The following is a 27,105-nucleotide window of genomic DNA, read 5'->3' as shown; positions in this document are numbered from 1 at the left end:
CCAGGAAAGGCCTGCCGGAAGAGAGCCGTCTTGACAGCCTTTTCAAAGCTCTCTAAAGATGTCAATTGACGGATCTCGTCCGGCAGGTCGTTCCATAATCTGGGGGCGACAACAGAAAATGCCCTCCGGGAGGTAGCCAAAAGCCTAGATCTTTGAGGCTGCAGCAAATTCCTCCCAGAGGACCGGAATGTGCGGGGAGGATTATATGGGAGGAGGCGGTCCCTGAGATAGTTTGGACCCAAGCCATTTAGGGTTTTAAAGGTGATAACCAACATCTTGTACTAGGCCCAGAAACTAATAGGCAGCCAGTGGAGGGACTTTAATACCGGAATAATATGGTCTCTCCTCGATGTTCCTGACACTATTCTGGCCGCCATGTTCTGCACTAATTGCAGTTTCCGAATCAAGCACAAGGGTAGCCCCATGTAGAGCGCATTATAGAAATCTAGACGTGAGGTTACCAACACGCGTACAACAGTCTCAAGATCCCTTACTTCCAGAAAATGGCGCAGTTGGCGTATCAGCCGAAGCTGATAACAGGCGCTCCTGACTGTCGCATTGACTGATTTGTCATCAGGAGCAACGAGTCAAGGAGCACCCCCAGACTGTGAACACAGTCACTAGAGGAGAGTGTGACCCCATCGAGGACTGGAGGTTGCAACCCAATTCTTGGTTTCGGGGCTGCTACTGTGAGCACCTCCATCTTGTCCGGATTCAGTTTCAATCTGTTTTTCCACATCCAGCCCATTACTGCCCAGAGACATTCATTGAGAGAGGAGATGCCATTAGAATTCGAGGCCGACGAACAAGACATGGAGAAATAAATCTGGGTGTCATCAGCGTACTGATAACACCCAGCTCCATAACTCCGAATAATCTCACCCAGCGGCTTCATATAGATGTTAAATAACATCGGGGACAGTATAGCACCCTGTGGAACCCCACAGGTGAGCCCCCTTACTGGAGCAACTGTCCCCGAGCAGCACCCTCTGGGACCTGCTCAAGAGAAAGGACCGGAACCACTGCAATGCAGTGCCTCCGATACCTAACCCCCTCAGGTGGTTCAAGAGGACACTGCGATCTATCGTGTCGAAAGCCGCACCAACAGGGTCACACTACCCCAGTCGATGCTCAGACGCAGATCATCGGTCAAGGCAACCATGGCAGTTTCAACCACAAAGCCTGTCCTGAAGCCAGTTTGAAATGGGTCTAGATAATCGGTTTCATCCAAGACAGCTTGGAGTTGAAGAGCAACCACCCTCTCGATCACCTTGCTCAAAAATGGTAGTAAAGAGACTGGCCTGTAATTATTCATATCCAGGGGGTCCAGGGAAGGTTTTTTCAGAAGCGGCCTAACAGCCGCTTCCTTCAGACAAGTTTGTAGACTCTACCTTTTCAGGTCTGGACATCAGTCCACACATACAAGATCTTTGATTCATCACAAAGTTATTGATCAATCTGATTATTATAATAATAACAGACTCTCCCAAGTGCCCCCTTCTTATAATCCGTCCCTACTCCTTCTCTCTCTCAGTAGTGTCAAGTGTGGCCGCACTCAAGATTACAGGCTTCTTTCATGTTTCCCAGACTATGCCACAATTTTCCTGGTAAGGGTTGCTTGGCTTTTTGCCTGCATGCTGTTTGGTTGTTCAGCAGCCTTTCTGACTTTCTAGAATCTAGACCTGCATTTTTAATCTCAAATTAACACTATTCCTGTGATGCTCTATTTTTGTTATGTTCATTAAGACTGAACTTCCCTCTTCCTATTTGTAAGTGGTAGTTGGATATGAAGAAACTATCTTCAAATGAAGGGCTTACTGTGTCAATAGTGATGCTAGTGATTCTCCTAGCAACTCTTTTTTAACCCACAGTGCTCTTTGGCATGATGCTATATGATGATGCGGTATTATTTATTACTATGCTGAGGGCAATAATCTGATGTGCATTAAGGAGACTATTACTGCCTTGATGGATGGGGAAAACACACAGAAGATGCACCAAAACAATGGTAACCCTATTTCATCCCACCCCTCAATTTTTAAAACATTTCAATCAGATGTTCTAATGTTGTTTCATTGTCACTTCAGTTAACCCTTCTTCCTTGTCTGTAAGGCACAGCCAGCAGTTAATTACAGAGGTGCCCACAGTAATACAGTTTAATTCTACAAGCCTTGCTGTGTTTTTTTAATTTTTGTTTAAATTTTATGTGTTTTTAGATGCAACCTTAAGTCCAAGTTTAAAACTTTTCAAATTTGTTGTATATCAGTGGCTTTACAGACGCAATCTCTATCTGCTCCATTTGTCTCATATGCTCCCAAACATCAGGTGGCTGAAGCACAGGTTGTCTCTTAGGGCATCATCTTCCTATTAGGTCAAGAGAATACTGAGCTACATGTTTTAAAACTGAAGTCATACTTGGCTCCAAGTTCCCATGTGTTCAGTGCACTCCTATTTATATTTTCCAACAGTTGTAGCCAAAGTGGGTTCTCCATTGTGCTGTCCTGTAATTTAGGGAATAACCACATCTACTACTGCTAGGAAGTGGAACGTCTGGCTATATGATATTTTCCCCAATACCAGAATGCTATCAGTAACAATTTTCCATCTTTACTATTTACTGAAAATATTTTCAACAGCAGGAGCCTTTAATTCTTCATTTCCTCTTCTTTGTCATAATTCAATTTTTCAATCATGATTTTAAAATAATGAAGTCAAGAAATGTGTCAGCATTGTGTATTATTATTTATTATTTAAACATTTGTCACAATGAATAGCTTTAGAACAAGCTAATGGTACTATATGTAGTTCAGGCATATGTAACTGGTACAGTTCAATAGCACATAAACAACACTAAAAACAGATGCACTGTAGTCTGAGATTTAAGTTACTAAAAATAAAAATAATATGAACATTTAAAGAGGACTGTAAGTACCAACTGTAATGTTCAGCATAATTGAAGAAAAAGCTAGTGCACATACTCTACAAACCTTGCAGTTATGAATTCCACTCCAGATTATGAAAAACTACAAGGATCTTGAGCAAAATGCTTGGTCCTTGAAAAGGACCCATGAATACTTGTATGCCTCACCATGATCCTAGCCCTTCCATTCTGCCTTTCCTTCAGCCACCTGCAAAAGAGTTCCAAGTTATAACCTCTCCTGGGATGAAAGGATACTCCTCCTTCTCATGCTCAGAAAAAAGAATCCAGGTCCCAGAAATCGCCCTGCCCTCTCACAGGCTCTGGTTACACACATTCATCTGAAAAGTCAAATTTTCACATTTTGGTTTTGTTTCAGTGATGTTAGCTCACATGAGATCTGACATCCATCAGTGATACCTTTATTGACCAACCAAAATGCACCATATACTTGTTGCAAGCTTTTGAAGCACCATGGGCATCTTCATCAGGCAAGATGTTACAAACCAAACAGGAGAGAAACAAATAATTAGAGATGTTAGTCAGATGCGCCTGCATGTTTTATCAGTGTGACAGTGAGTTTATGTAATACCAATTTTTGGTTTTGTTAAATGGGTGCTGGGTATTCCAACACTTTAGAAAAAGATAAGATCCTATGTATATATATTTTTTAAAAAATTAAACTAAAATCATGTTTAATATTGTAGAGATTTCTCAGGGGCATTAAAAGTAGGGACAGCTAGAAAGCTGCAGTGTCCTTAATGGTAAACAAATACTGGTTTAAAGTGCAACAGCATTCCGTGATAGCACTCTTGCTCTGGTGCAGGAAAGCTCCAGTTGTTTTTGGAGGTGGAGGAAATTCCTTTGCTCAAGGTCAGGCAGGCTTCTCTCGAAAGTCTGTGATGGCCTTCCACAGTGTACATAAAATTCCCCCTCTGCAAAATAAAGTCACAGCAGTTTTAACTCTCAGTAGAGTAGGGGTTTTTTAACCATCTTCAAAATGACTTCCCTCTAATAAACTGTGGTCTCAAATTCTCAAACAGAAGTAGAACCATGGCTTGGAGTTGTTGTTGTTTTGGACTGTGCATTGTTCAAAAATAGCATCTCTACATTCTGAAAAACATTTTAAGGTAATCCTTTTGAATTGCTATATGACAATAAAATCCCAATGGGGGAAATTTATAAGTGAAGCTAAAATTTATTTGCATTCCAAAATGTTGTTAGAACATGGACTCCTGCCTGGCCAGCTGGCATGCAGGAAAATGCCTCACATGGTGGATTGATCCACCTGCCATCCCAAGAATGTTGTAAATGTTTCTATGTAATGTTTATTTATTATACAATTGTGATGCTCTAATAGTGAGCTTCCAGTGATTTTCTATCCAATGAACAGACTGCTGTTGCTAATGTTTTAAATATAATTCAAAATTAATAGTGCATTTCTTACTAAGATAGGTTTTTTTATTCAACAAAAGGAAAAAAGTAAGCATTCCTTCCAAAAAGGGACCAAAATCCTGTTCAGTTCTGAAGGACTGGAACCCTTTGCCAGCATATTATGTGAGCAAGGCTTTTACATGCCTGGTGCTATTCAGTCCTCAGAGCCAATGCACTGTGAAGAGGCTCACTTGGAGAACTGCTTGTGTAATTTCAATAAATGTTTCCTAAGCATCTCCAATAGCGCCTAAGCTCTGAGGAGGAATTAAAGAACTGGGCAGCTCCTGAGAGGACATAAATTTGCCGGAAGGCACATGCCAGACACCACTCCCTCTGGTAACAAACAAGTACAATGGGTGGTTGGGGCTACCTACCACTGTTTGCTGTTGCTATCATTCAGACAGAAGGGGCTTGGATACATCTCTAGACAGGGGGTGAGAGTACCAAACTCCTCAAATAATGGTCAGCTGCATGACCAAATTGACTCTATAATATTCTGGCCACTCTCTATGACAGGTTGGGAGAAGGGGAAGTAAATCAGCTATTCTACTTATTTTTATACAAGCAACACCTGAAGAATGAATAAATTACCAAAGTCTATTGTTGTTCACTACTATCTTTCTGCAGTATCTCAGAAAAAGTGAGGATGGCGTAGGTTGCAGTGGTGGTGAAAAATATGTAAATTCTTGTATCTATGTACCATCAAAGTGACAAAAGCGTAACAGGAATATCAAAGAGTTTAATGCTTCTCATTTTTCTGCCTATGGTATTATATGCCTTTTCATATCTTTTCACAATCTTCACTTAGTAACACTGGAATTATTTCAGTGCTCCAAGTGGCACAAATTATTCTACTTCTACTGAGTGAAATGTAGTACATAAGTCTGTTCATGCAAAGGCATCTGCCAGTGGAGCATTCTTGCTCTCTTATAAGCTAACTCACTTCAAATCCATTCTGGCACATTGGGGGCTACTCTGAGTTCTAAAGATATGTAAGGGAATGCAGTGAGGATGGGTGAATGGAAGTGCAGATATCTAGCTTGTGACACACTTTTTTTGCATAAGTCACACATAACTAGTCTGACAATGTACACATTCTGCCATTTTGTCACCTGGACAGCCATTAGGAATTTCCTCAGATTTCAGCCACTAGCAGTGTATAGTTGTTTTTACACAAATTTTAAAAAGAAAAGAAAAGAAAAGAAAAACAACAGTCTGGGTATAAAATGCCTCCCATCTACTGATTCCCCCCTGCCCCCCCCCCCCACACACTGAGGTACTTTCTTGTCCCAGCCTATTTATTTATTTATACCAATACAGTTGGCCCTTCTCATACACAGATTTTTATACATGGATTCAAGCATCCACGGTTTGAAAATGTTCAAAAAAAGTATAAATTTCAAATATCAAACCTTGATTTTCCATTTTTTATAAGGGACACCATTTTGCTATGACATTATATTTAATGGGACTTGAGCATCCACAGATTTTGTTATCCATGGAGGATCTTGGAACCAAACCCCAGTGTATGACAAGGATCCACTGTACAACTTTCTGGGACAAAACATGTCCCATGACCTTTTTAGGTGCAGTCATGATGCAGCAAAAAAGAACTGATGTGTTCTGGTTGTCTCTACATTGGCCTTGTGTTCAGAGTAAATGGAAATTTCTTCCATCATGGAGAGGATAAAGAATTGGTCAGGAAAAACCCCACATTACAGAAGTATACCGTTATATTCTGACCCTAATCTGCAATGTAATGGAATTCCCATTTGGTCCAGAAAACACCCAAACTCATCCAAGATGGTTTTTTAAAAAAAATCCTATTGGATGAATGTTAAATACAGTTTAACCATAGAATCATAGAATCGTAGAGTTGGAAGAGACCACAAGGGCCATCCAGTCCAACCCGCTGCCATGGATTATTAGATAATAAAACAAGTTCATATAAGGAGAAGCATACGTGGAAAATCTAATTACATCCTTAATAAGTACTATATTTCTGTACAGTACTTATAACTTGGGGGGGGGATATGCTTAAAAATATGATTTTCAGAAATGTGATCAATATGGTTCAACATGTTTATTAGCTAGTTGAAGGATGTCAGCTGCAAGCACCTTGTCCAGAGAATTTCTGAATAAGTTATTTCATGTAAATTATATTAAGCATTTGAGAAAATAAAAATGTCAAGTTTTAAAGGATAGTTTACCTGAGCCTAAGGCATTTTAGATCGTCACGTGTAACATAGCAGAGAATATCCATTAGAGTGTAGTCTTCTGCCAAAAACTAAAAACAAGAAACAATAATGAAAGTTATTCCAGGTGTGTCACTAGTTGTCATTCTGGGTGTTGCCCCAATGTTTTATAATATCCCTAATTAAATTAACAATTATATATCTGAAAAATGCACAGTAATAATAGATGTATGGCTGCCACAAAGAAAGAGTTCTGTTTTCTGGCACGTGACAGTTCATCACCCTGAAGATGGGCAGATGTTCCAAAAATTTGGTTTTCACAACAGGATGCATTCAAATGCTCAGCTATGACAATGAAGTGACATCGTCACAATCCAAGAAACAGTAACTGTATATACTCGTGTACAAGTTAACCCCATATATACGTCGAGGGCAGGTTTTGGGGACAAAATTTTGGATTCTGATATGACTCGTGGATAAGTTGAGGGTACAACTTATGGACATGTAACAAAGGATGCAAATGACGAAGCCCCACACACAGATGCACTCTCTCCTTGCAAAATGCAATCGGAGCTGGCAATCGGAGCTGTTTCCCTCCTTCCTGGGAAAGAGGGAGACATGCAGATGCACTCTCTCCATGTAAAAATCAATCATGCTCTTTCCCTCCTTTTCCAGGGAGCAGGGGAAAGACCCATTGCTTTTTGCAAGAAGAGAATGTGTTTGTATATCTCCCTCATTCCCTCCTTTCCCAGTGATGAGGGGAAGAGCCCCGATTGCTTTTTGCAAGGGAGGGAGGGAGAGGGAGAGAGAGAGAGAGAGAGAGAATCTCCTTTGCTTTTTGCAAGGCGCATGTGTCTCTCTCTTTTTTCCCAGGGAGGAGGGGAGGGGAAGCAATATTACTTTATTGACCCATATATACGTCTGCCCAGGATTTTTTGGCATAATTTTTTCAACTAATAGATGAGTATATATGGTAAGTGTGCTAAAGATAACTGAAATCAACAGGCTTAAATGTACTAAACTTCAGGATATCATGAGGTTAAAAATGCCTACCAGTAATTTCCTTTGGGTACTCTTGTGTAAAACACAACAAAACAAAACAAAAAGACCATGGGGTATAACAAAGGTAATGACCAGCAACAAACAACAAAAAAGCTACATCAGATATCCAAATCCAGAAAATTGAGGAACAAAATTCAAAAGATGCTCTCAAGCATTCAGAATCCATCTGGGAAGTGTTATGCAGCTGGATGATAAAATTTTTACCAGAAGAAAATGTTGTAAAATCACCACTTGACTCCCATAAAGCCTGTTGCTTAGTAACTGCCAGAGTATGGAGATAAACTTAATTCTGTGATAATTAGTTACCCCTCCTCCCAATAAAACACAAGGAATTAATTTGTCAGTTAACAGGTACTCATTATGAGAACATGGAGGTAAAATTAAAGTTAATGTAGTTATCTGCCAACTCATTTCCTCCTTCTTCCATAAAGTAAATATGCTACTTCATGGGACTTGCTACTCCTGTGGTGCAATAAATAAGGGTTATGCCTTGTTGTTCAGTGCTAAGTCTTAAGATGAAGTGGAGAAGGAAGGAGATAACTGAAGAACAGTGAGAAAGTTAGATACTAGAGAAGCCAGGGACTGAACTTGGGACTTCTGGTGCTTGCATGCAAAACCTATGCTGTAACATTGATCTCTGCAGACTATGACTACTGAGTCTAAGGTCCAAAACACACTGCAGAAATAATCCAGTTTGAGACTGCTTTAACTGCCCTAGCTCAATGCTAGGGAATTCTGGGAACTGTAGTTTTGGTAGGTATGTAGCCTTCTCTGTCAGAGAGCTCTCGTAACCTCTGGGCAATTAAAGCAGCCTCAAACTGGATTATTTCTGTAGTGTGTTTTGAACCTAAGTGACAGCAGCAAAGACTGAAAGTATTCAATAGTGCAGAAAAATACTCAGACGAATTAAAAATATTTCTGAAGGAGTGTTCTCAGCCTTGATTCACCGACTGATCTTTGTAGCCACTGACAGCTACACAGCAATATTGTAGTGGATCAGTGTCCTCTAATTGAAATGAACACATAACTCCTTATTCATCTTTTCCAATCCAGACAAACTATCCAGTTTTTGAAGGGTGAACAAACAGCACGTATATTAGTGAAGATGGAAAGAAGGATGCAGATCAGTGATACAATTTAACAGGACCCTATTTAACACAGGCCTATAGGAGCGGCCTGTGAATTTCTGAAAGTCCCCATCCTCAAAAAAATAAAATCAAAACTAAACTACAAAGCTCCCTTCCATTGCATTATTTTACAAAGATTAGCAAACATATAGCTCTTCAAGTATTTGCTTGGCTTTCTACTGGTGATCTCTGTTTTTTTCCCTAAGAAACAAACGGGTCATATATATGTAAAATATATACATTATACCTTTCACATCCAAATTCTACAAGTTCTTTTTAAAAAGACCCATTTAGGATATAGTCTCACAAATCAGGATGGCAGAAATGACAATTTACAATTATCATTTTCAGACAGCCTGAGATTAGCCATCATGTTCAATTAGGCTTTCATATATATATGAGCTGTCTACTTTGTTTATATTTTTTCATAATCATATTTTTCTACAATCAGGGTGACCAGATGTCCTCCTTTTCCAGGACACATGCTCCATTTCAACCTTCTATCCAGGAGGGATTCCAAAATGTCCTCCATTTTGAGCATGACTAAGAAGCATGGATTTATATTTATATTAGTTTTTTTTAGGTTTTATGTGGTAATGTCCTATATTTTTCTTTAATGTCCTACAGTTATGACATCTGGTCATTCTGTCTACAAAGAAGGAAAAAACCTGCAACTTTAAAATTTCACTACAGAATGCAGGGTTCCACTGGATACTTTGTTTTTATTTGGACCTTAAATTCTCAGTTTTTAGAGGTGCCCTTCTCTTAATTGTTTCTTACCAAAGAAAAACATCAGCAACTCTTCTCTGATGATGACATTTCCTTGCAAAAAAACGAAGAGTGTAAATTCACCTGTCATTTGACATCTCAACCTGTATTAACCTCTTATTTGTTCAGAATGTATGTGGACTTGAAAGGCGGGACATAAACTATATTTACTTCCCACACATATTCCAACTATCTTGTTTTCAGTGCTTTCCCACATGTTTGCAGATGTTTATCCAAACAAAGTGGAAGCAGAAATAGGAGAATGCCTTCATCATCACACGTTCATGGAACAGGATATCCATAAGCCAATAATTTTTACTTGTCTCTTACTTCTGCATCCATCTGTTGCTATATCATTTTTTTTCTTTAATATATCACATATTTTTACCTTCCTACCAGAAATTTTTGTTTGAATTTTTAAAAATTTTCATTCTGTATCTATGGAACTTTTTTGATTACATCAATTACAGTATTTATTTATATTTTTATAAATATGCACACACTGTATTTATAGTATATTACAATTTTATGTGTAATAAATTCATATTCGACTTTTCAACTCCTTACTGAAATTCTTCTAAGTAAAAAGGGGAAACTGTTTTTGCAGACAGCTCCCATTATCATCATTCAGCGCTGGCCAATAATAAATGATTGTAGGAACCAAATTGTAGCCCCAAACATCTGCGAGGACAAAGAATCTCCACCCTGAATTTAACACTTCTGCTGGTGTCAGTTTTGTCTATAAGAACTACCAGAGAATGGCAACATTCTAGATTTTTTTCCAAGTTACTTTACAGAAATTAAGATCTGAACTAGGGCCAGACAAAGCATAAGAATCTAGCTGAATTATCTAAAATCAAGGAGAAAACTCATTAATGCACATATTCTGCCACATCACTGAGCTAGCCATCTGCAGACTGGAGATCCGACAAATTGCCCCAACTCATATTAGCCAATGTGGCATACCCATGGTACACTAAAGTGGGTGCACGCTCATCACTGCCATTGACTAACATGGGTTTGAGCGCCCCCATTTTTCCCATCAAGGTGAGAGCTGGGGAGGGGGGCAAAACCAACCCTACCAATGGGAAGAGCCCAATGTATGTGCAAATACAATGAGAATAAAATGTGAAAGAAAAACATGTGAATTGTCAGCAATTTCATAATTGCAGCACTGCCATCATGGCCAAACATCATGCTACAAATATTTGGTGATGTGTAAGTAAAGGGCAAACCCTTTAACATAGATCCATCTCCCAAAATTGATTGTATTACAGGGCGTTTACCAGTTTGTTACTGAATTTCAGCAGCAAATTGTGAAAAGCCTTCAAAACGTTGTACCTACTAAATTTGCCCACTCCTGCCTCAATGGACAAGAACATGCTTTACTTGCAGAAGCCGCTAGGCTGAGTCTTCAGTATGCCTTATTAAAGAGCTAGTTAGATCACTTGACTAACAAGTTCTATGATCTGACTGAGTATAAATCAGTTCTCTACATTCATAATTAAAATGTCTTTAAATACACTGTCCTTAAAACTGGAAGATGAACAAAACCAGCAATGATTATTACACCATCAGTGTTCTCCTTTTACTTCCCACTGCTTGCATCTTTATTCCATCAAAATGACAGGAAAAGCCAAATTTAAGCCCGTGCCATTTGGTGATTAAACCTTAGGATCTAGAAAAATCACAAACAGAACATACCTAAGAAAATATCTTTCCTACCCTGTTTATGGTTTCATCATCAGCGCCATGCACTCTCAGCCAATTTGTAAGATCTGGATCTTCAACTCTTCCATCAGCATTGCTAAAGTGAGAGACAGGCACGCCAGGGATATCTAAAAGAGTATTTTGGGAAAGATCAGTCAATGTATGTTCCAGAAGATTGCAGCTGTACACATTCCTGAAGGGGGCCTCTTCTTCTATGCTCCTGTAAGTTTTTATTTTTATTTTTTTACTTTAAAAGACACCTCATACCATCTAGAGCATGCAAGAGTTAAATCTACCACACACACACCCTCCCTTTGTGCTATTCTAGATGGGGATGGGTAGCATTTTTCAAAACTGGAAATGTTAAGAAATGCTAATGATATGCTAACTGCAATTTGCAGCCTAGATGAAAAAATAACAGGTGGGGATGGGCTGCATTCACCATATGTAATTTCAGTCTTTAACACTTTAATAGATATTTAAAAGAAATATGGCTATTCTATACATAAAATGCTGCCAACTAGAATACACTATTGCACCAATTCACTCGAAATATTAGTGAAAATTGTGTGTGAAAACAATTAGCTTCAATTAGCCATTTTGGTCGAAAGACTCCCTTTTAAAAACAGAACAAAATATATGCCAAGGTGCTTCAAATAAATCTCTGTTTTCATGCATTTGTAAATTAGAAATAAGCAAATTCTACCATGGAAAAATGAATAAACAAACTGAGAAGGATCACCGAGTTAAAATTCCTCAAGCTTGTTTTTACAGTATAGGCCAGTGCAAGCTACTTCTGTCAGTGAAAACAGGACAATATCTCCTCTTTCCAACATCTTCCATGCACCCTAAAACATGCTTTGGAGAGTTGGGACACTTCAGTGACACAGAGGGCCTCATGTGAACTGGGATGAGATTAAATTTCCAAAGTCGCTGTGAGCACCAGGTTGGATTTAAGCCACAGGAAGTGCCCTGTCAAATTAGAACAAAACCCATCTAGTCCAGCATTTTATTTCCATCTGTGGCCACTGAAATTTCTCTGAAAATCAAGCTATACAAACTATTCTTCCCACTCCTTATTTCTGTGACAGGAAAGGAGAATAGACGAACCCTTGGTATGCCATACTGAGGCTCTTCTTGTGTTCTCATGTCAGTGTCAAGCTTGTAAATGTTTTATAGCAAAGTTCTCCTTTCCTTAGAGGAAAAAAGTATGAATTGAAACATCATGCCTTTCCTAATAAATAAAACATTTAAAAGCAGAGCTTGTAAAAGGTACTTTTTGGAAAACAACTCCTAGAATCCTGCAAATAGCATGGCCACATGATTCTGAGTGCTTCAGTCAAAAAGTAATTTTTCCAAATTCTAATTAAAAGGTTTCCTGCAAAGCATGAATATATGAAAAATAAAATTAATTAATTAATTAAATCTATTCTGGAGGCAAAGTAAGGCGAAGCAGTAATAAGGGGAGGTTAGATTAGATAATGGATGTTGACATTTTAATTGTTGCCTGTTTTTTTTAACTAATTCTATTTTATATTACTACCTATTGTTTATATGTATTTTGTAGATTGTATGCCATTGGCAGGTTTTATATTTTTATTGACTTGATTATCTGTATGTACGGCACTGTGTACATTTACAGTGCTATAGAAATAAACTATAAGAAGAAGAAGGAGGAGGAGGAGGTGGTGGAGGTGGTGGTTGGGGAAAGGTTTGATTGCATCAGCTTTCTTTGGAAACTGCTTTGAGGAGCAATTGCTTTTGGAGATTCTAGTAGAATACTGAATAGCTAAGTCAGGATCATCCATTCCATAATATTCTAATTTCTTGGTATGGTAGTGAAAGCAGGACAGTAAAGACAGTAAAGAAAACTGGTAGGGAAAAAAATCATTATCTCTGGAACAGAGGAACCCCCGCAAAAGACCAATAAATGGTTCCAAGCCTGAAGTCTCACCAGAAGCCAAAATGACTAAACAGAATTTGTTGTGCTCTGGACATAGAATGAGATGACACAAATAATTGGAAAATATGATAAAGTGGAGGACAATGGGAAAAGAGTATGGCCCTAAGTATGCAAGAGGTTAGCAAGGCAATTAATAACAGATTCACTTAAAGGTATCTCATTCACAGAGCCTCCATAAATTGAAAATGACTTGATGGCAAATAACAATAATAGAGCACCTATTGGCTTGGTCCTAAGCTTTAGGTTTTTGATTTCCTGTTCCTTTTCTTCTATAGCATGATGCAGCAAGGCTTGAAATTCTCTTTCTTTCTGCACTAGCTCTTCGAGTAATCTATCAAGGGAGACAGAGATAAAGAGAAAATTAAGTATCACTAAGTTTGTAAAGATCATCCCTTTCACATCAGTGAGAAGCAGAAACTACAGTATTGCAAAGCTACTTTAATTTCTATGCACACCTTCAGTAACAAAACTAAAATACTTTAAAAACAAGTTTTTACAGTTCATCAAGACGGTATTAATTGTGTTTCCATTTGCTATGCTTATTTCTGTAGTTCCACCAACCCCATGGAATATAAACATGTATTTACTTAAATGGAAGTAAGTCCTTTTCTTCCTACTGTTGACAAAATTCAGATGAAATCATATGCATTAAAAATTAGAGGCAGCTAAAATAGTCTAAAAACTCACTTACAATCAGTCATTACTAAAAAGCAAGATCAAATGGTTGCCTAAATCAAAGTGTTTAACAGCATCTTCTGATAAATTACACTGCTTTAGTGAGGTGGATGTCCTAAAAGAGCCAACTTCAAAAGGTGAGGATGGAAACATGATGATAAGCCATGATACTACATATTAGGTAAAAAGCGTAAGAAATAATCAAATGAGATTTTTATGCAGTTTCTAATTAATATGAATGACAGGAGTGTTTATCTGTAGCAATTTGGAAATGGGGACAATCAGCACTGGGTTATTATCAAATAGCTTCCTCTTCTACCTCTCTCTTGCTTGCTTTCTTTTTCTTTTGCCTTGCTTTGTTAAGCCACTTAAGAACAAGATTTCCTTTTGTTTGCCACAATGTAATAAAAGCAGAAATGTACCTCAAATGTACAGCTTTGATAGCAAGTGTGGTATAGAGATTAAAGTGTTGGAGTATAACTTGGACGATCTAGGCAGAAGTCCCAACTGAGCCATGAAACTCACTAGACAACTACCATTTCCTCCCTATCTAACAAGGAGGGGAGGAAAAGTGGAAATGAGGAAGTATAGGTTATAAATATAACTATCAAATAAATTAGGCCCGAAGCAGAGGCCCAAAAGAAGCAGACAACGCACATTCCCGGAGCAGCTGGAAGCTGCTCTGAGGCTTTCTAAGGTGGACCCAGGCAAAAGGAGCAGCAAAAATCTGTTCTTTGCTGGTGGCCCATGCGGGGCCACCTTAGGAGGCCACATGTATCCACCAAGCTAGACTTTGCACACTTCTGATGTGTAACTATATACCATAAATGCTATTGATTCAAAAGCACTTATTCTTAGAGAGATTTGAGCTACTGGTGAATTCAGTCAAGCATATTAACTTTTACAGCATAATCAATAGAGAATCTAGGACTTATCTTTCTTTTCTTCAATTAATGTTCATCAGGCTAAATCAACTTTAAAAACAAGCTCTTAGAAGAGTTCTGGCTCAACAAGCTAGCAACAGAAATATTACATTTTCTATCTCCATTATTCAATGTGACATTTAAAAAAAAAATTAACTCCAGGAATTAAATTTCCTATATTATATTTTGGAGATCAAAAATGACAAAAGCTAGAAGCTACAGATAAATGTGTCCCATTTAGTTTAGTTTTATATTTATTTCTGGTACCTCAGTCACTAGGGTGACCTGGTGGTTGTTCGTAATGTTACAAAGATGAATTATTATGAGTGGCAAGATTTTGACAAAGATACTTGGACATTATACTGAAGTAGTTTTTTTAAAAATGTAAGAATTATTTGAAAATAAGCTATTTTAATTCTTTAAAGCAAAATCTAAATTAGATTTAGCTAGATGCCATGTCGCCCCCTCCGCCTCCTCGCCGGACACCGCTGCCAGAGCCGCGTTTCTGCCGGGCGGCCTCCTCCCGGGGTGTCGGAGGTGCGCAACTGCGCACCGCCCCGGGAGTGCCGCCCACGGACTGGAAAGGGCACCGCTGCGGGACTCTGTTTTGGCTGGCCTTGGCATTTTGCGGCAGCCGGGAGAGGGCTTTTTAAGGGACATCTGGGGGGAAGGCAAGGAGGAGGCTCACCAGGTGAGAGCGGTGAGCATAAAGCCGGGCGTCCGGACCTTCCTGCCACGCCCCCTCCTCCTCCTCGCCGGACACCGCTGCCAGAGCCGCGTTTCTGCCGGGCGGCCTCCTCCCGGGGTGTCGGAGGTGCGCAACTGCGCACCACCCCGGGAGTGCCGCCCACGGACTGGAAAAGGCACCGCTGCGGGACTCCGCAGCGCTACCACCGCGCAGTTGCGCAACTGCGCAGCTCCTATTGGGCTTGGGGAGGGTTTGGGTTAGCCTTAGAGCAGAGGATGCCTGAGGTGGCTAACCTCTGCTCTCTGAACTGCTGGAGAAGGGTGGGGGGAGGTTATGGATGTGGGGGATGCACGGGCTGGGGAGGAAGGGGATAACATCGCTACGAGCGGAGCTCCCATTGAGGTTGTGTGGGGCAGGGGGAGGTATGGTGGTGGGAGAAGGGACTTGCGTTCCAGGGGAAGGCGAGATCGATGCGTCATATCTATCTCTCCTTCCTGTCCCTGTCCCAACCTAAGGGACCTGAGGGTCACTCCAACCATGCCACAAACCCTGTCGCTGCTCCTGTGCAATGCCAGATCGATCAACAACAAGTCCCACATCCTCCACGATCTGCTGGAGGACCAAAGTTGCAATCTGGCTTGCATTACCGAGACCTGGCTTGGGCCTGAAGGGGATGCTGTGTGGGCTCAGGCCCTGCCTGCCGGGTTCTCGGTGAAGGACCAACCCACGTTAGGTGGGCGGGGGTGTGTGTGGCCTTGATACATAGGAACACCGTGTCCCTCACCAGGAACCACATCCGACAGACGTCCTACATCGAGTGTATTTACCTGACCCTAAAAGCGAGGGACAGTCTAGGGATTCTGTTGGTGTATCGGCCACCCCGTGCGCTAACGGACTCCCTTAACGAGCTGACACAGCTGGTCGCTGAACTGATGCTGGAGACGCCCAGGCTACTTGTCCTGGGCGACTTCAACATCTCTCTCACGGCCAGCTATGTTCCACCCGGTGCAGCTCGTGAATGCATGGATACCATGGCGGCCATGGGCCTGTCCCAGCTGATCTTGGGTCCTACGCATTGTGCGGGTAATACTCTTGATCTGGTCTTCTGTTCGGATGCGGAAAATCCCTGGGTGGAAATAACAAATATTTCCCCCCTGCCATGGACGGATCATTTCCTGGTAGAGGCAAAAATCAAGGTCACTACCCAGATCCCTCCCGGGGGTGGTGGACCTATTAGGATGGTCCACCCTCGAAGGCTGATGGAACCCTAGAGGGATACATGGTTGGAAGTGACGTAAGCCCTGGTATACAGAAGATCTCCGGGCAAGGAAGCGGGAGCTGCGACGGCTAGAGTACCATTGGCGGAAACACCTTCGCTTAGACGACAAGACTCTCCTAGACCAACTGTTAGAGGACTACGGAGAGGCGATACGAGCAGCTAAGAACTCGTTCTATGGTGCTTGTATCGCGTCCGCGGAGTCGCGTCCAGCAGAGTTGTTCAGGGTAGTCAGGGAGCTAACTCAGCTCCCTCCTGCCCCGAACCAGATCCTTGAACCTTCTAAGGCCTGCTGTGACCAATTTAATAACTTCTTCGCGGATAAAACCTCTCGGATAAGCGAAGGTCTTAACGCCGACATTCAAGCAGAACCTAGGGTAGAGGCATCCAGAGCCTCCGTGGACTTTGTTAAACTGGATCGGTTTGAGTTGGTAAGTACCGATGATGTGGACAAGATCCTCGGAAGTGTTCGGAAGACAACCTGCTCTCTCGATCCCTGTCCCTCGTGGCTAGCGGCCCAGGGGGGACCGGCTGTGACTTTATTGTTACGCCGGATTATTAATACATCTTTGAGGGAAGGGCAATTTCCATCTGTTCTTAAATTGGCCATTGTAAAACCTTTATTAAAAAAGCCCTCCCTCGACCCCCTGGTACATAATAATTATCGGCCAGTTTCACTGCTGCCATTCTTGGGGAAGGTGATCGAGAGGGCGGTTGCAATCCAGCTTCAGGCAGTCTTGGATGAAACGGATTATCTGGACCCATTTCAAACTGGCTTTCGGGCGGGTTACGGGGTTGAGACGGCCATGGTCGCCTTGGTCGATGATCTCCGTCTGGGCATCGACAGGGGAAGCGTGTCCCTGTTGGTGCTCTTGGACATCTCAGCGGCTTTCGATACCATAGACCATGGTATCCTTCTGGGGCGCCTGGCAGAGGTGGGAATCGGGGGCACTGCGCTCCAGTGGTTCCGGTCCTACCTCTCTGGGAGGTCCCAGATGGTGCAGCTGGGAGACGTGTGCTCCGATGAGAGGGCCCTTAAAACTGGGGTCCCTCAAGGAGCCATTCTGTCTCCCATGCTATTTAACATTTACATGAAACCGCTGGGAGAGATCATCCGGAGACATGGGGCGCGGGGTTATCAGTACGCTGATGACACCCAAATAATCTTCTCTATGTCTCCGACTGATGCAGTGACTGAGGATGGCGTCTCTCCTCTCGTGGCCTGTCTGGAGTCAGTAATGGGCTGGATGAGGGAAAACCGACTCAAGCTGAATCTAGAGAAAACGGAGGTACTCGTGATAGGTTCCCCTGGCCCAGGAATGGCGGTGGTTCCACCTGTCCTGAACGGGGTCACGCTCCCTGTGAAGGACTCCGTGCGCAGTCTGGGGGTGCTTCTTGACTCGTCCCTTCACCTGACTGCTCAGATGAATGCGGCGGTCAAGAGCACCTGTCATCAGCTTCGGCTTATTCGCCAGCTGCGCCCATACCTGGCCCAGAGGGACCTTGAAACAGTGGTACACGCTCTGGTAACCTCGACATTGGATTTCTGCAATGCACTCTACATGGGGCAACCCTTATACCAAACCCGGAAGCTACAAATGGTACAAAACATGGCAGCCAGGCTGGTCACTGGTACCTCCAGGGCCAGCCACATTACACCGGTGTTAAAAGATCTGCATTGGCTGCCGATTCGCTTCCGGGCACAATATAAGGTGTTGGTGATGACCTATAAAGCCCTAAATGGCTTGGGCCCAGGATACCTGAAGGACCACCTCTCCCCATACATTCCGTCCCGCACCCTCAGAACATCTGGGCAGCAATTACTTAGGGTTCCCGGGGCTAGGCTTGTCTCCACTACTAGGAAGACATTCTCCATCGCCGCCCCGGCCCTCTGGAATACGCTGCCCATAGAGCTCCGCTCGGCCACCTCCCTGGCCCAATTTAGAAGGGATCTAAAGACCTTCCTTTTCTGTATTGCATTCCCCGACTAAAGTCCAATGGGCCTCCTTCCTCTTCACTGGCAAGGGATTGGCTAATTCGGGGCTTTTCTGTTTTTTATTGAATTTGTGATGTTGTATTTGTATGTATTGATGTTTTTATTATTGTTTTTAACTTGCTGTTAACCGCCCTGATCTGTTGGAAGGGCGGTATATAAATAAAAATTTTATTATTTATTATTATTATTAATATGAAAACTGTGTACAAAATTATATACTGTGTATATGCTTGTCACTCCTAAATCTAAGTAATGGCTCTTAATATTTTCTGAAGCTAAAACTTTGGTAACTGTCTTTTAAGAAGGTGTTGATTTCTGCTGTTTCCCCTTTCCCAACTAACAGCTAGCTGTTGGAATTTTTTGCTCTTTAAAAAGTACATGGATAATTCCGTGTGTGCTCAGTTAGACATGCTACTTCGATGTGTGCTCAACTGGACTGAGGTGCCAGTGTGGGGCAAATACTAAGCAAGACTCAAAAGATAATGAAACTGACCCTGTCAATTTCAAAATAAGATAGTAAACACGATGAAAATTTCCATATGGATTATACAGGAATACGTCTTACAATGTTAGCTATGACATACCAATGTTAGCCATGACAGGATACTGATATCTTCAGATACCAAAGACTTACCTATTAGTTTCCAATTTTAGCCTTCCAAGTTGAACATTAAGGGATCTCTGGGCAGCCTGGGATTCATGGGACACACTGGAACTGAGTGTGCTCACTCCTGAGGTAGCTATAGCATCATCTGGTATGAGGCAAGGATGCTGAATTGTTGGGTTTGCAGGTTGCTCTTCATGTTCTTCTTCACCTTCAATGTCCTCGCACTGATCTGCTGTATCACTCTCAGATGCTAAACTGAAGTGCGTCCTCAATTCTATTACACAGCAACAAAATTGAAGAGAGGTATGATGAGTTCTGTACCCTGCATTCCTTCAAAGCTAGTACAGACAGGACACTTGAATACTTTTAGATAAGACCTTGCACTCATTCTTCAGACAGAGGTCACAACATAATCCCTGAAAGAAATCCCTGAGAGAAAACTTTGCATGTCTGACACATCAGGAGCAAAACAAAAATTAAGTTGTTAATATGATACCTATCCCAGAAAGAATCTGGGACTGCGTCCCTGCTCCATAAAAAAGGCAAAATATAAGGAACAGGGTCTTTTTGATAGTGTCTACAACCTTATGAAATTGACACTAAAGATAAGTCTGCCAAGCCAGCTCCTTGTCCTGTTTTATGAGTTTATTTTGATAGCTAGTTGAAAAAATCATGTTCTTGGAAACAGGGCTGGCAATTTTGTGTTTTTTTTTAAATTAGAAAAGGGACTATAGTTGAAAGAGATGTACTGACTTTTGTATTATATAAAAATACTTTTTTGAGCTACAGCATCTACTAGTACAAGTAAGAGTGATTGACTGACTGAGATTTGCATTACATCAATCTGGCAGTACAGTCTATCATCTTGTAAATGCTCACTGCTGCTACACATGCAATGGAAGGCTTTAGAGATTTTTCAAAAATAATCTCTAAAGCTTTTCCCCCCTAATCACTAAGCTAGAGTACTTTTCGCAGAGCAAATGCTTTTAGTGTTTACTTTTTGCTTCCAGGCCTTTTCTTTTTCATACAGTTCATTGCCCTTTTTTCCCCCCTAGCACTTAAGAAATCCATCCAGGCCAAACTACATGATTCCTACTCCTTTAAATTCTTCTGAACTTTGCAAGTTCAAGTTCAAACTTAACACATTTTGCTTTCCTCTTCCCTCCTCATTACTTTACCCCCTTTGTATCAGTCAATTACACTGTAAGCTTATGTGCAGGGAATGACTTACCTTTTAAAAGCCAAGCATTTAGAAAACCATAGGCTCTTTATTTTTTAAAAGAATAACCTCGGAAATGGAATATAATCAATTTTTGATTATTTTAATCTTAATGGTATGCACTTAAATGTGATTCAACTGACTTGTTACATATGAAGTGACCCTCAGTGAGTATCCCACATAGATTGAGGGCTAACTCTGAATGGTGAGCCTGGTTTCTGTCCCTTGGGTCCACTGGAGGCTGCACCATCAATTGGGGTTTGAAGTGGCCAGAAATTCACTTTCCATTTCAAAAACCTTTTTTTAAAAAAAAAAAATTTTAAACAAAACTATTTGCATGTGGGCCATGAACAGCACACCTCTATTAACAAAGCCTCTACAGAAAGCCCCTTTTACAAAGTCTTTTTATACCTGCTAAGCCTCTCTTTACCTCCTGGTCCTCTGTGACTAACTAGCTCGATGTGTTTTAACAGCTTCCACACTGGGAAGATGATGAAAGAGGGCTGGACACAGAGACTTTCAATGTCAGGTTGCAGCTGTCCCTCTGCAGTAATTAGTACAGCCAAGCCTGAGCTGAGAAAGAATGGGATTCTGTTCCAACCAATCTTACTATACCTTTGTGTGGCCTGCCTACAAACAGCTGCCCCCAGAGTCCCTTACTGTGTCTGTGAACAGCAAAAAAGAAAGAAAAAGGGAGATCAACTTGCCTCAACAGGGAGACCCAACATGTGAAACAAAGCATAGCTCTGTATGTTTGGCCACCAAATAAAAAATAATAAGGAAAGTGGAAGCTAGAGAAAGGAAAAATAATCCCTAGAAGCATTTTGGAAGGCGCCGTCAAGTTGTCTTGAGAAAAGTCAAAAGGGTTTTGTTTATTTAAGGTGCTATCCAGACAGCGCTTTGCGCCGGCCTGGATTCGTGCTAGGGTTGCACAAGGACGGCACCACTGCACGTCCCACAACCTTAGCACGTCACGACGGCATCCAAATGGTGGCACCCTGTCTACATGGGTACCACCATTACGATGTGACGGATGCAAAGTGTCCGCATGTCACGTTGCGCTTGCGACGTCACGAGTGCGCCATATGCGCACTCGGGCGTCACAAGCGCAACGAAAAAAAGAACCTGCTTTCTGCAGGTTCTTTTTCCGCTGCGGCTTCCCACCGGCGGAAAAGGAAGTGTTGGCACACCGCCCTTTTTGGGCGGTCTGTATCCCGCCTGTGCTAGGTTTATCTAACATGGTTATTTCATTTCACATGTTAGTTTTGAACAAAAGCTTTCCTGAAACATGTCGAACTGCTGTTCTTTTAAGTTACTTTTAAGTTTCTGTTAACTTTTAAGTTTCTTTTAAAGAAGTAATGGCCAGGAACACATCTACTTTGTTAACTGATGTATACCTGTTCTTTGGTTTAAAAAAGCATCATGCTTCCTGGGGCATAATTCCCCACGTTTTAAGTAACAATATTGAAGGAGGAAAGTGCTTTGGGTACCACAAAAATAGTGATGTTACTCTGTAAAGCAATAGTGCATATGTAAAACAACAAAACTGGAATGCAGCCACGGTTCAAATACTGTAAGATCAGTAGGGGCTTCTAAAAAGAACTGGATGCCATTTAAGAGCAAAGAATGAGGAAAAATTACATTCAATATACTTTAACAATAAACATCTTCCACCTAGTGGCAACCAGTACACATAAAGCAGGACTGAAAAGGGCGTGATCCAAACACTAGGATTAGTGTCTCATTAGTTAAGTCTCATTAGCTTTGGCACCCAAGGCAGTGATGAAGGGTGATGAGTTGTAATTCAGCAGCATATAGAAGACCACACAGTCTACTCTTAATATATAAAAGATGGCAATTTCCACAGAAATTCCTTCCAGATTGTGTGTGCTTATAATTTAAAGAACCATTGATATGAGTGATAAGCATCTCACCTGGAACCAGAATAGTAATAGCTGTCTGTACTGCTTTGCGAATTATGCTGTCTAGTGCAAACATCCAATGTGGCTTGATATTGTGGGTTCTTAGAACTTTATTAACCTAGAAAAAGAAATTTGAATGACAACATAACTTTTGTTTGCTTGTTTTCTAGACTCAGTTTTCTGTCTGAGTTTGAATATTCAGTCTTCCTAGTTAACCAGTTGTCTGTCTATGAAATAAATAGTAAGTCATATTTAAATAAACTGATATACTAGCAAACCTTCAATATATGTTACTTACTGAACTATTACAAGTGAATCTATCCATTGTTAGAAGGGCAGTCACAGAATTAAAGACAGTTGGAAGAGACCACAAGGGCCATCCAGTCCAAACTACTGCCACTCAGGGATACACAATCAAAGCACTCCTGACAGAAGGCCATTCAGCCTCTGTTTAAAAAGTTCCAAAGAAGGAGATTCCACCACTCTCTCTGGCAGCATAGTTCATTGTTAAACAACTCTTACCATCAGAAAGTTCTTCCTAATATTTAGGTGGCACATCTTTTCCTGTAGCTTGAATCTATTGCTCCATGTTCTAGTCTCTGGAGCAGCAAAAAACAAGCTTGCTTCATTCTCAATATGACATCCTTTCAAATATTTAAACATGGCTATCATGTCACCACTTACCCAGGCTGAACAATACCCAGTTCCCTAAGCCACTCCTCATACGGCATGGTTTCCAGACCTTTCACCATTTTGGTCATCCTCCTATGGACACATTTTAACTTGTCAATATCCTTCTTGAACTCTGGTGCTCATAACTGAACACAATATTCCAGGTGAAGTCTGACCAAAGTAGATTAGAGTGGTACTATTAGTTTCCCCAATCTAGATACTATACTACTATTGATTCAGCCTAGAAGGGTATTGAGTTTTTAGCTCCTACATCACACAGTTGGCTCACCCAGAAAACATGCCCAGGGGTAGCCATGTTGGCCAACAGTGCTATATGCTATATGGCTAAATTGCTATATGGCCAGCACTTTTGGCTCATGTTCACCTTGTGGTCTGTTTAAAGCTCCTAGATGCCTTTTGCATGTATGGTTATCAAGCCAAGTGTCCCCCACCCTATATTTGAGTCTTTCATTTTTTTCCCTGCCAAAGTGTAATACCTTACATTTCTCCCTATTGAAATTCATTTTGTTAGTTTGTGCCCAGCTATTTAATCTGTTAAGGTCATTTTGAATTCTGATCCTGTCCTCCAGAGTATGAGACTCCCCCTCCTAACTTGATGTCATCTGCAATATCTGAGACGCATGCTCTCTATTCCATCATCCAAGTAATCAATAAATTTGTTGAATAACACTGGGACCAGGACAACCACGAGGCACCCCATTAGTCACTCTTTTCCAGAATGAACAATTTTGATATTTTCATTTTTCATTACAATAAATAATTAACAAAAAGTACCACAAAATAAGACAGTGTGTCCTTAACATCCAGATCTGGCAAGGCAACTTTGGGGGCTAGAGGCAGGGAGGTAACACCTGGTTGCCTCCTCATGTCAAAGGTTGGGAAGATGGCTGGGGTTTGCCATGCTTAGCAGCAGGCAATGAAACACATGTTACCGTTGAACAGCATTATGGACTGTTGCTTTCCTCCATTGGTATTTTTTTTAAAATCCAGAATGTGTCTTACCTGGATTTAACATTTTCTTCAAGATAAATTTTACTATGATAAAAATTGAATAGAGAAACAGTGTGCTGCTATGGTCTGAATGTTGATCTAGTACTCTGAAAAACAGGGTTCAAATCCCTTCTCAGCCATGAAAACCAAGTCAACCTCTCTCAGCTTCAGAGGAAAACAGTTGCCAACCTCTTCTGAAACTTCTTGCCAAGAAAACCTCATGATAGTCTACCTGAGGATTGGCATAAGTCAAAAATGACTTGAAGGCACTCAACAACCATTTTTTTTCCACCTTGTTCTTAATATATCTTAAATTCAAGTGTTAGTCCTGATGAGTAGACTCATTGCATCAATAATATTTATGTAAGTGTTGGGTTACTCTGGTACCTTGTTTTCCCAAAGATAACACATACCCATAAAATAAGCCATAGCAGGATTTCTAAGCATTTGCACAATATAAGCCATACCCCCAAAATAAGACATAGTGATAGGCGTGGCCATGCAGCGTGCCGGCGCAGAGCGGTAAAGAAGACGGGCAGCCCTTCTCATCTGCCCCATCGTAAAAATAAGACATCCCCTGAAAATAAGCAATTGTGTGTCTTCTTGAGGAAAAATAAACAGAAGACAGTCTTATTTTCGGGGAAACATGGTAGTTAGCAACTGCATTCAGGCTCTATATGTTTCCCATTTTGAACCCTAATACAATGAAGAGATAACAACAATAGTGGTGTCAGCAGCCATGGTTGTCATCATTGTCGTGGTCATCATCATGATTTTCAGCAAGCAGCAGCACCATCAACAACATTTATATCCCAGTTTTTTCACAAAGAAATCCAGAGGCAGTTACATTGTCCCCTTGAATTATCCTCGCAACCGCCATGTGAGGTAGGATAAAACTAAGTGGTAGTGACTGGACCATGTTAACTTGGTGAGCTTCATGCATGAGCAAGGATTTGAATCTGTGTACCCCAGTTCTAAACCAGCACTTTGATCATCATACCACACTTTGATCATCATGCCATACAATTAATGTGTGCAATGCTGAACTGTATTGTGTGAGTCTATGAAAATTCATAATGAAATACTTTACATAAAGTAAAAAAATAATGGTAGAGGATTGTACTTACTGCATCTTGGAAACCAAAAAGTACCAACTGAACCTGGCTGATGCCATGACTGTCAAAGTCTAGTTCCAATTTCAACTTTGAAAGTGTATTTGCAATGATTTTACGATCAGTTGACCTCACAAATTCTCTGAGGCTGGCAACTAAAGTTGTGATGTGTTCCCATTTCAGCTTTGGTTCTTCTGCTCCCTGTTAAAACAATATAGAGCAATTAATTACAAATGTACAATCACAAAGCAATAGATAAAATACGAAATGCAAATCCCTTCTGTGCACTGCTGCTGTACAGTGCTTCAGCTAGGTAATGCTCCATAACTGGAATGACATGGTGCTTAATCAGAGAGAAGGTCATGGTAAACGGCTCCATAACACTGTAAGGAATGAGAAAGACTTTCAGGAAAACAAGGGCACTGATCCACACATGTTTTGCTTGTGGGCTTCCCATAGGTACATTATTGACCTGTGTGGGAGAATGCATATCATTTGCTTTAAAAAAGTTTATGCTAAACATACCATGAAGTATTTGTTTACCTGAGCTAAGGCTTCCATCAGATTCCTCACCACCTTATCTTGGTCCTCTGTTAGAATTCTATGGAGGGTGGCTCTTCGCTCGCTGTCCTTTTTGAGCATGAAGAAGCCAGAATCCTTCTCATCAGGTGAAGGAGGAGCACTGTGGTCCTCAAAATTCTCATCTGGAATGCTGTAAAGAGTTAACATTGAAAATTGCTAGTAATCAAGTAAACTCATCTGAATATAATTAAACTCATCTAAAAATGTTATATTCTTTTTTTCATAAACTTGCACGGATGATATATAGATTTTTTACCTTAGAAAAAGAGACCTAAGTCCTTTGGCTTCCTTTTCTCCACAGGATTTGGCTCTCATTTTAAAAGAGAATGGGTCAAGCTTTAACTCTGTGTCAGGGGAAACTGAACCATATTCACTGCTGCTGCTTGTATCTTCTACAAGAACAGGGACTGGCAAAGATATGCTTCGAAGATATTCTGGTTAGGAAAGGAGAAGAAATCCAGACAGTGAGTGTATCAAAATTATCTATGGACAGTAAATTATAATGAACACAATACATTATCATCCCCACCACTATAGCATGTATACCCTGAGAAGTGGCATAATTCTTTCATCTGTGATAATGGCAGTATCCAAGGGAAACTGGGTGGTGTGGATTAATTGAAACACATGGAAATCCCCTCCTAGATGCACAATTCTAAAATATGCACTGACATGATGGATGTATCATATTCATTGTGCTTCTAAAAGGAACCTGCTATTCTGCAAAGCAGTATGGGAATATTCAATTTTCTCTATAAATATACATAACTACCATATAAATAGTAATCTCTGAAGAATTATTTGGGGGGAAAAGGAAGACAACACATTCAGAGTCAAGTCTAAACATGCTTGATTTGAAAATAGGTTTCACTGAATTTATTGCTTAAAGGTGTACCAATGCTTTTTCCAGAGACGCACGGCCCAGTCTGAGTGCCAATGAGCAAAAAGCTTTCTGATGAAGGGCTCCCTATTAACACTTCCCTGCTGCACTGCATGCCTTGGTTGTTGTGACTCATCCTTCCTCTTTTCTTGGGCCACTGGCAAAGAAAAGTATGGCAGCAACTAGTTAAATGAGGTTGCAGCCACATGCTATTTTAAATCATTTTCCTAATTCTAAGCAGCAGCGAGTTAAACCAATCAAACATTGCCTTTGGGAGTGCAGTTACTGAAGAAACCACAAAGAAAATGGTGCGGTCTCTTTGCTGCCTGCATTGGCTGTACACCCACAAAGATAGCATCTGATACC

General features: G+C 41.0%; 1 protein-coding gene across 1 annotated transcript in view; it reads right to left on the bottom strand.

Annotated features, from left to right (window-relative positions):
• Positions 1 to 3,309: 3,309 nt before the first annotated feature.
• MAP3K5 (mitogen-activated protein kinase kinase kinase 5) overlaps positions 3,310 to 27,105 on the bottom strand; it is a 155,280-nt gene continuing 131,484 nt past the window's right edge. Inside the window, exons 22-30 of the mRNA XM_089530296.1 lie at positions 26,116 to 26,293; positions 25,821 to 25,989; positions 25,293 to 25,478; positions 22,495 to 22,600; positions 19,369 to 19,615; positions 13,395 to 13,507; positions 11,229 to 11,341; positions 6,562 to 6,638; positions 3,310 to 3,852 (exon numbers count right to left, since the gene is read on the bottom strand). Of these exons, the coding sequence (XP_089386422.1) occupies positions 3,792 to 3,852; positions 6,562 to 6,638; positions 11,229 to 11,341; positions 13,395 to 13,507; positions 19,369 to 19,615; positions 22,495 to 22,600; positions 25,293 to 25,478; positions 25,821 to 25,989; positions 26,116 to 26,293 (1,250 nt within the window). The 3' untranslated portion in view covers positions 3,310 to 3,791. The remainder of the gene's footprint in view (positions 3,853 to 6,561; positions 6,639 to 11,228; positions 11,342 to 13,394; positions 13,508 to 19,368; positions 19,616 to 22,494; positions 22,601 to 25,292; positions 25,479 to 25,820; positions 25,990 to 26,115; positions 26,294 to 27,105) is intronic.

Source organism: Sceloporus occidentalis, unplaced genomic scaffold, assembly GCF_023333645.1.
Source record: "Sceloporus occidentalis isolate IW3139 unplaced genomic scaffold, rSceOcc1.0.p SCAF_6, whole genome shotgun sequence".
NCBI classification, from domain to species: domain Eukaryota; kingdom Metazoa; phylum Chordata; class Lepidosauria; order Squamata; family Phrynosomatidae; genus Sceloporus; species Sceloporus occidentalis.
Note: the sequence above shows the minus strand (reverse complement) of the source record. Positions and strands in the feature narration are given on the sequence as shown.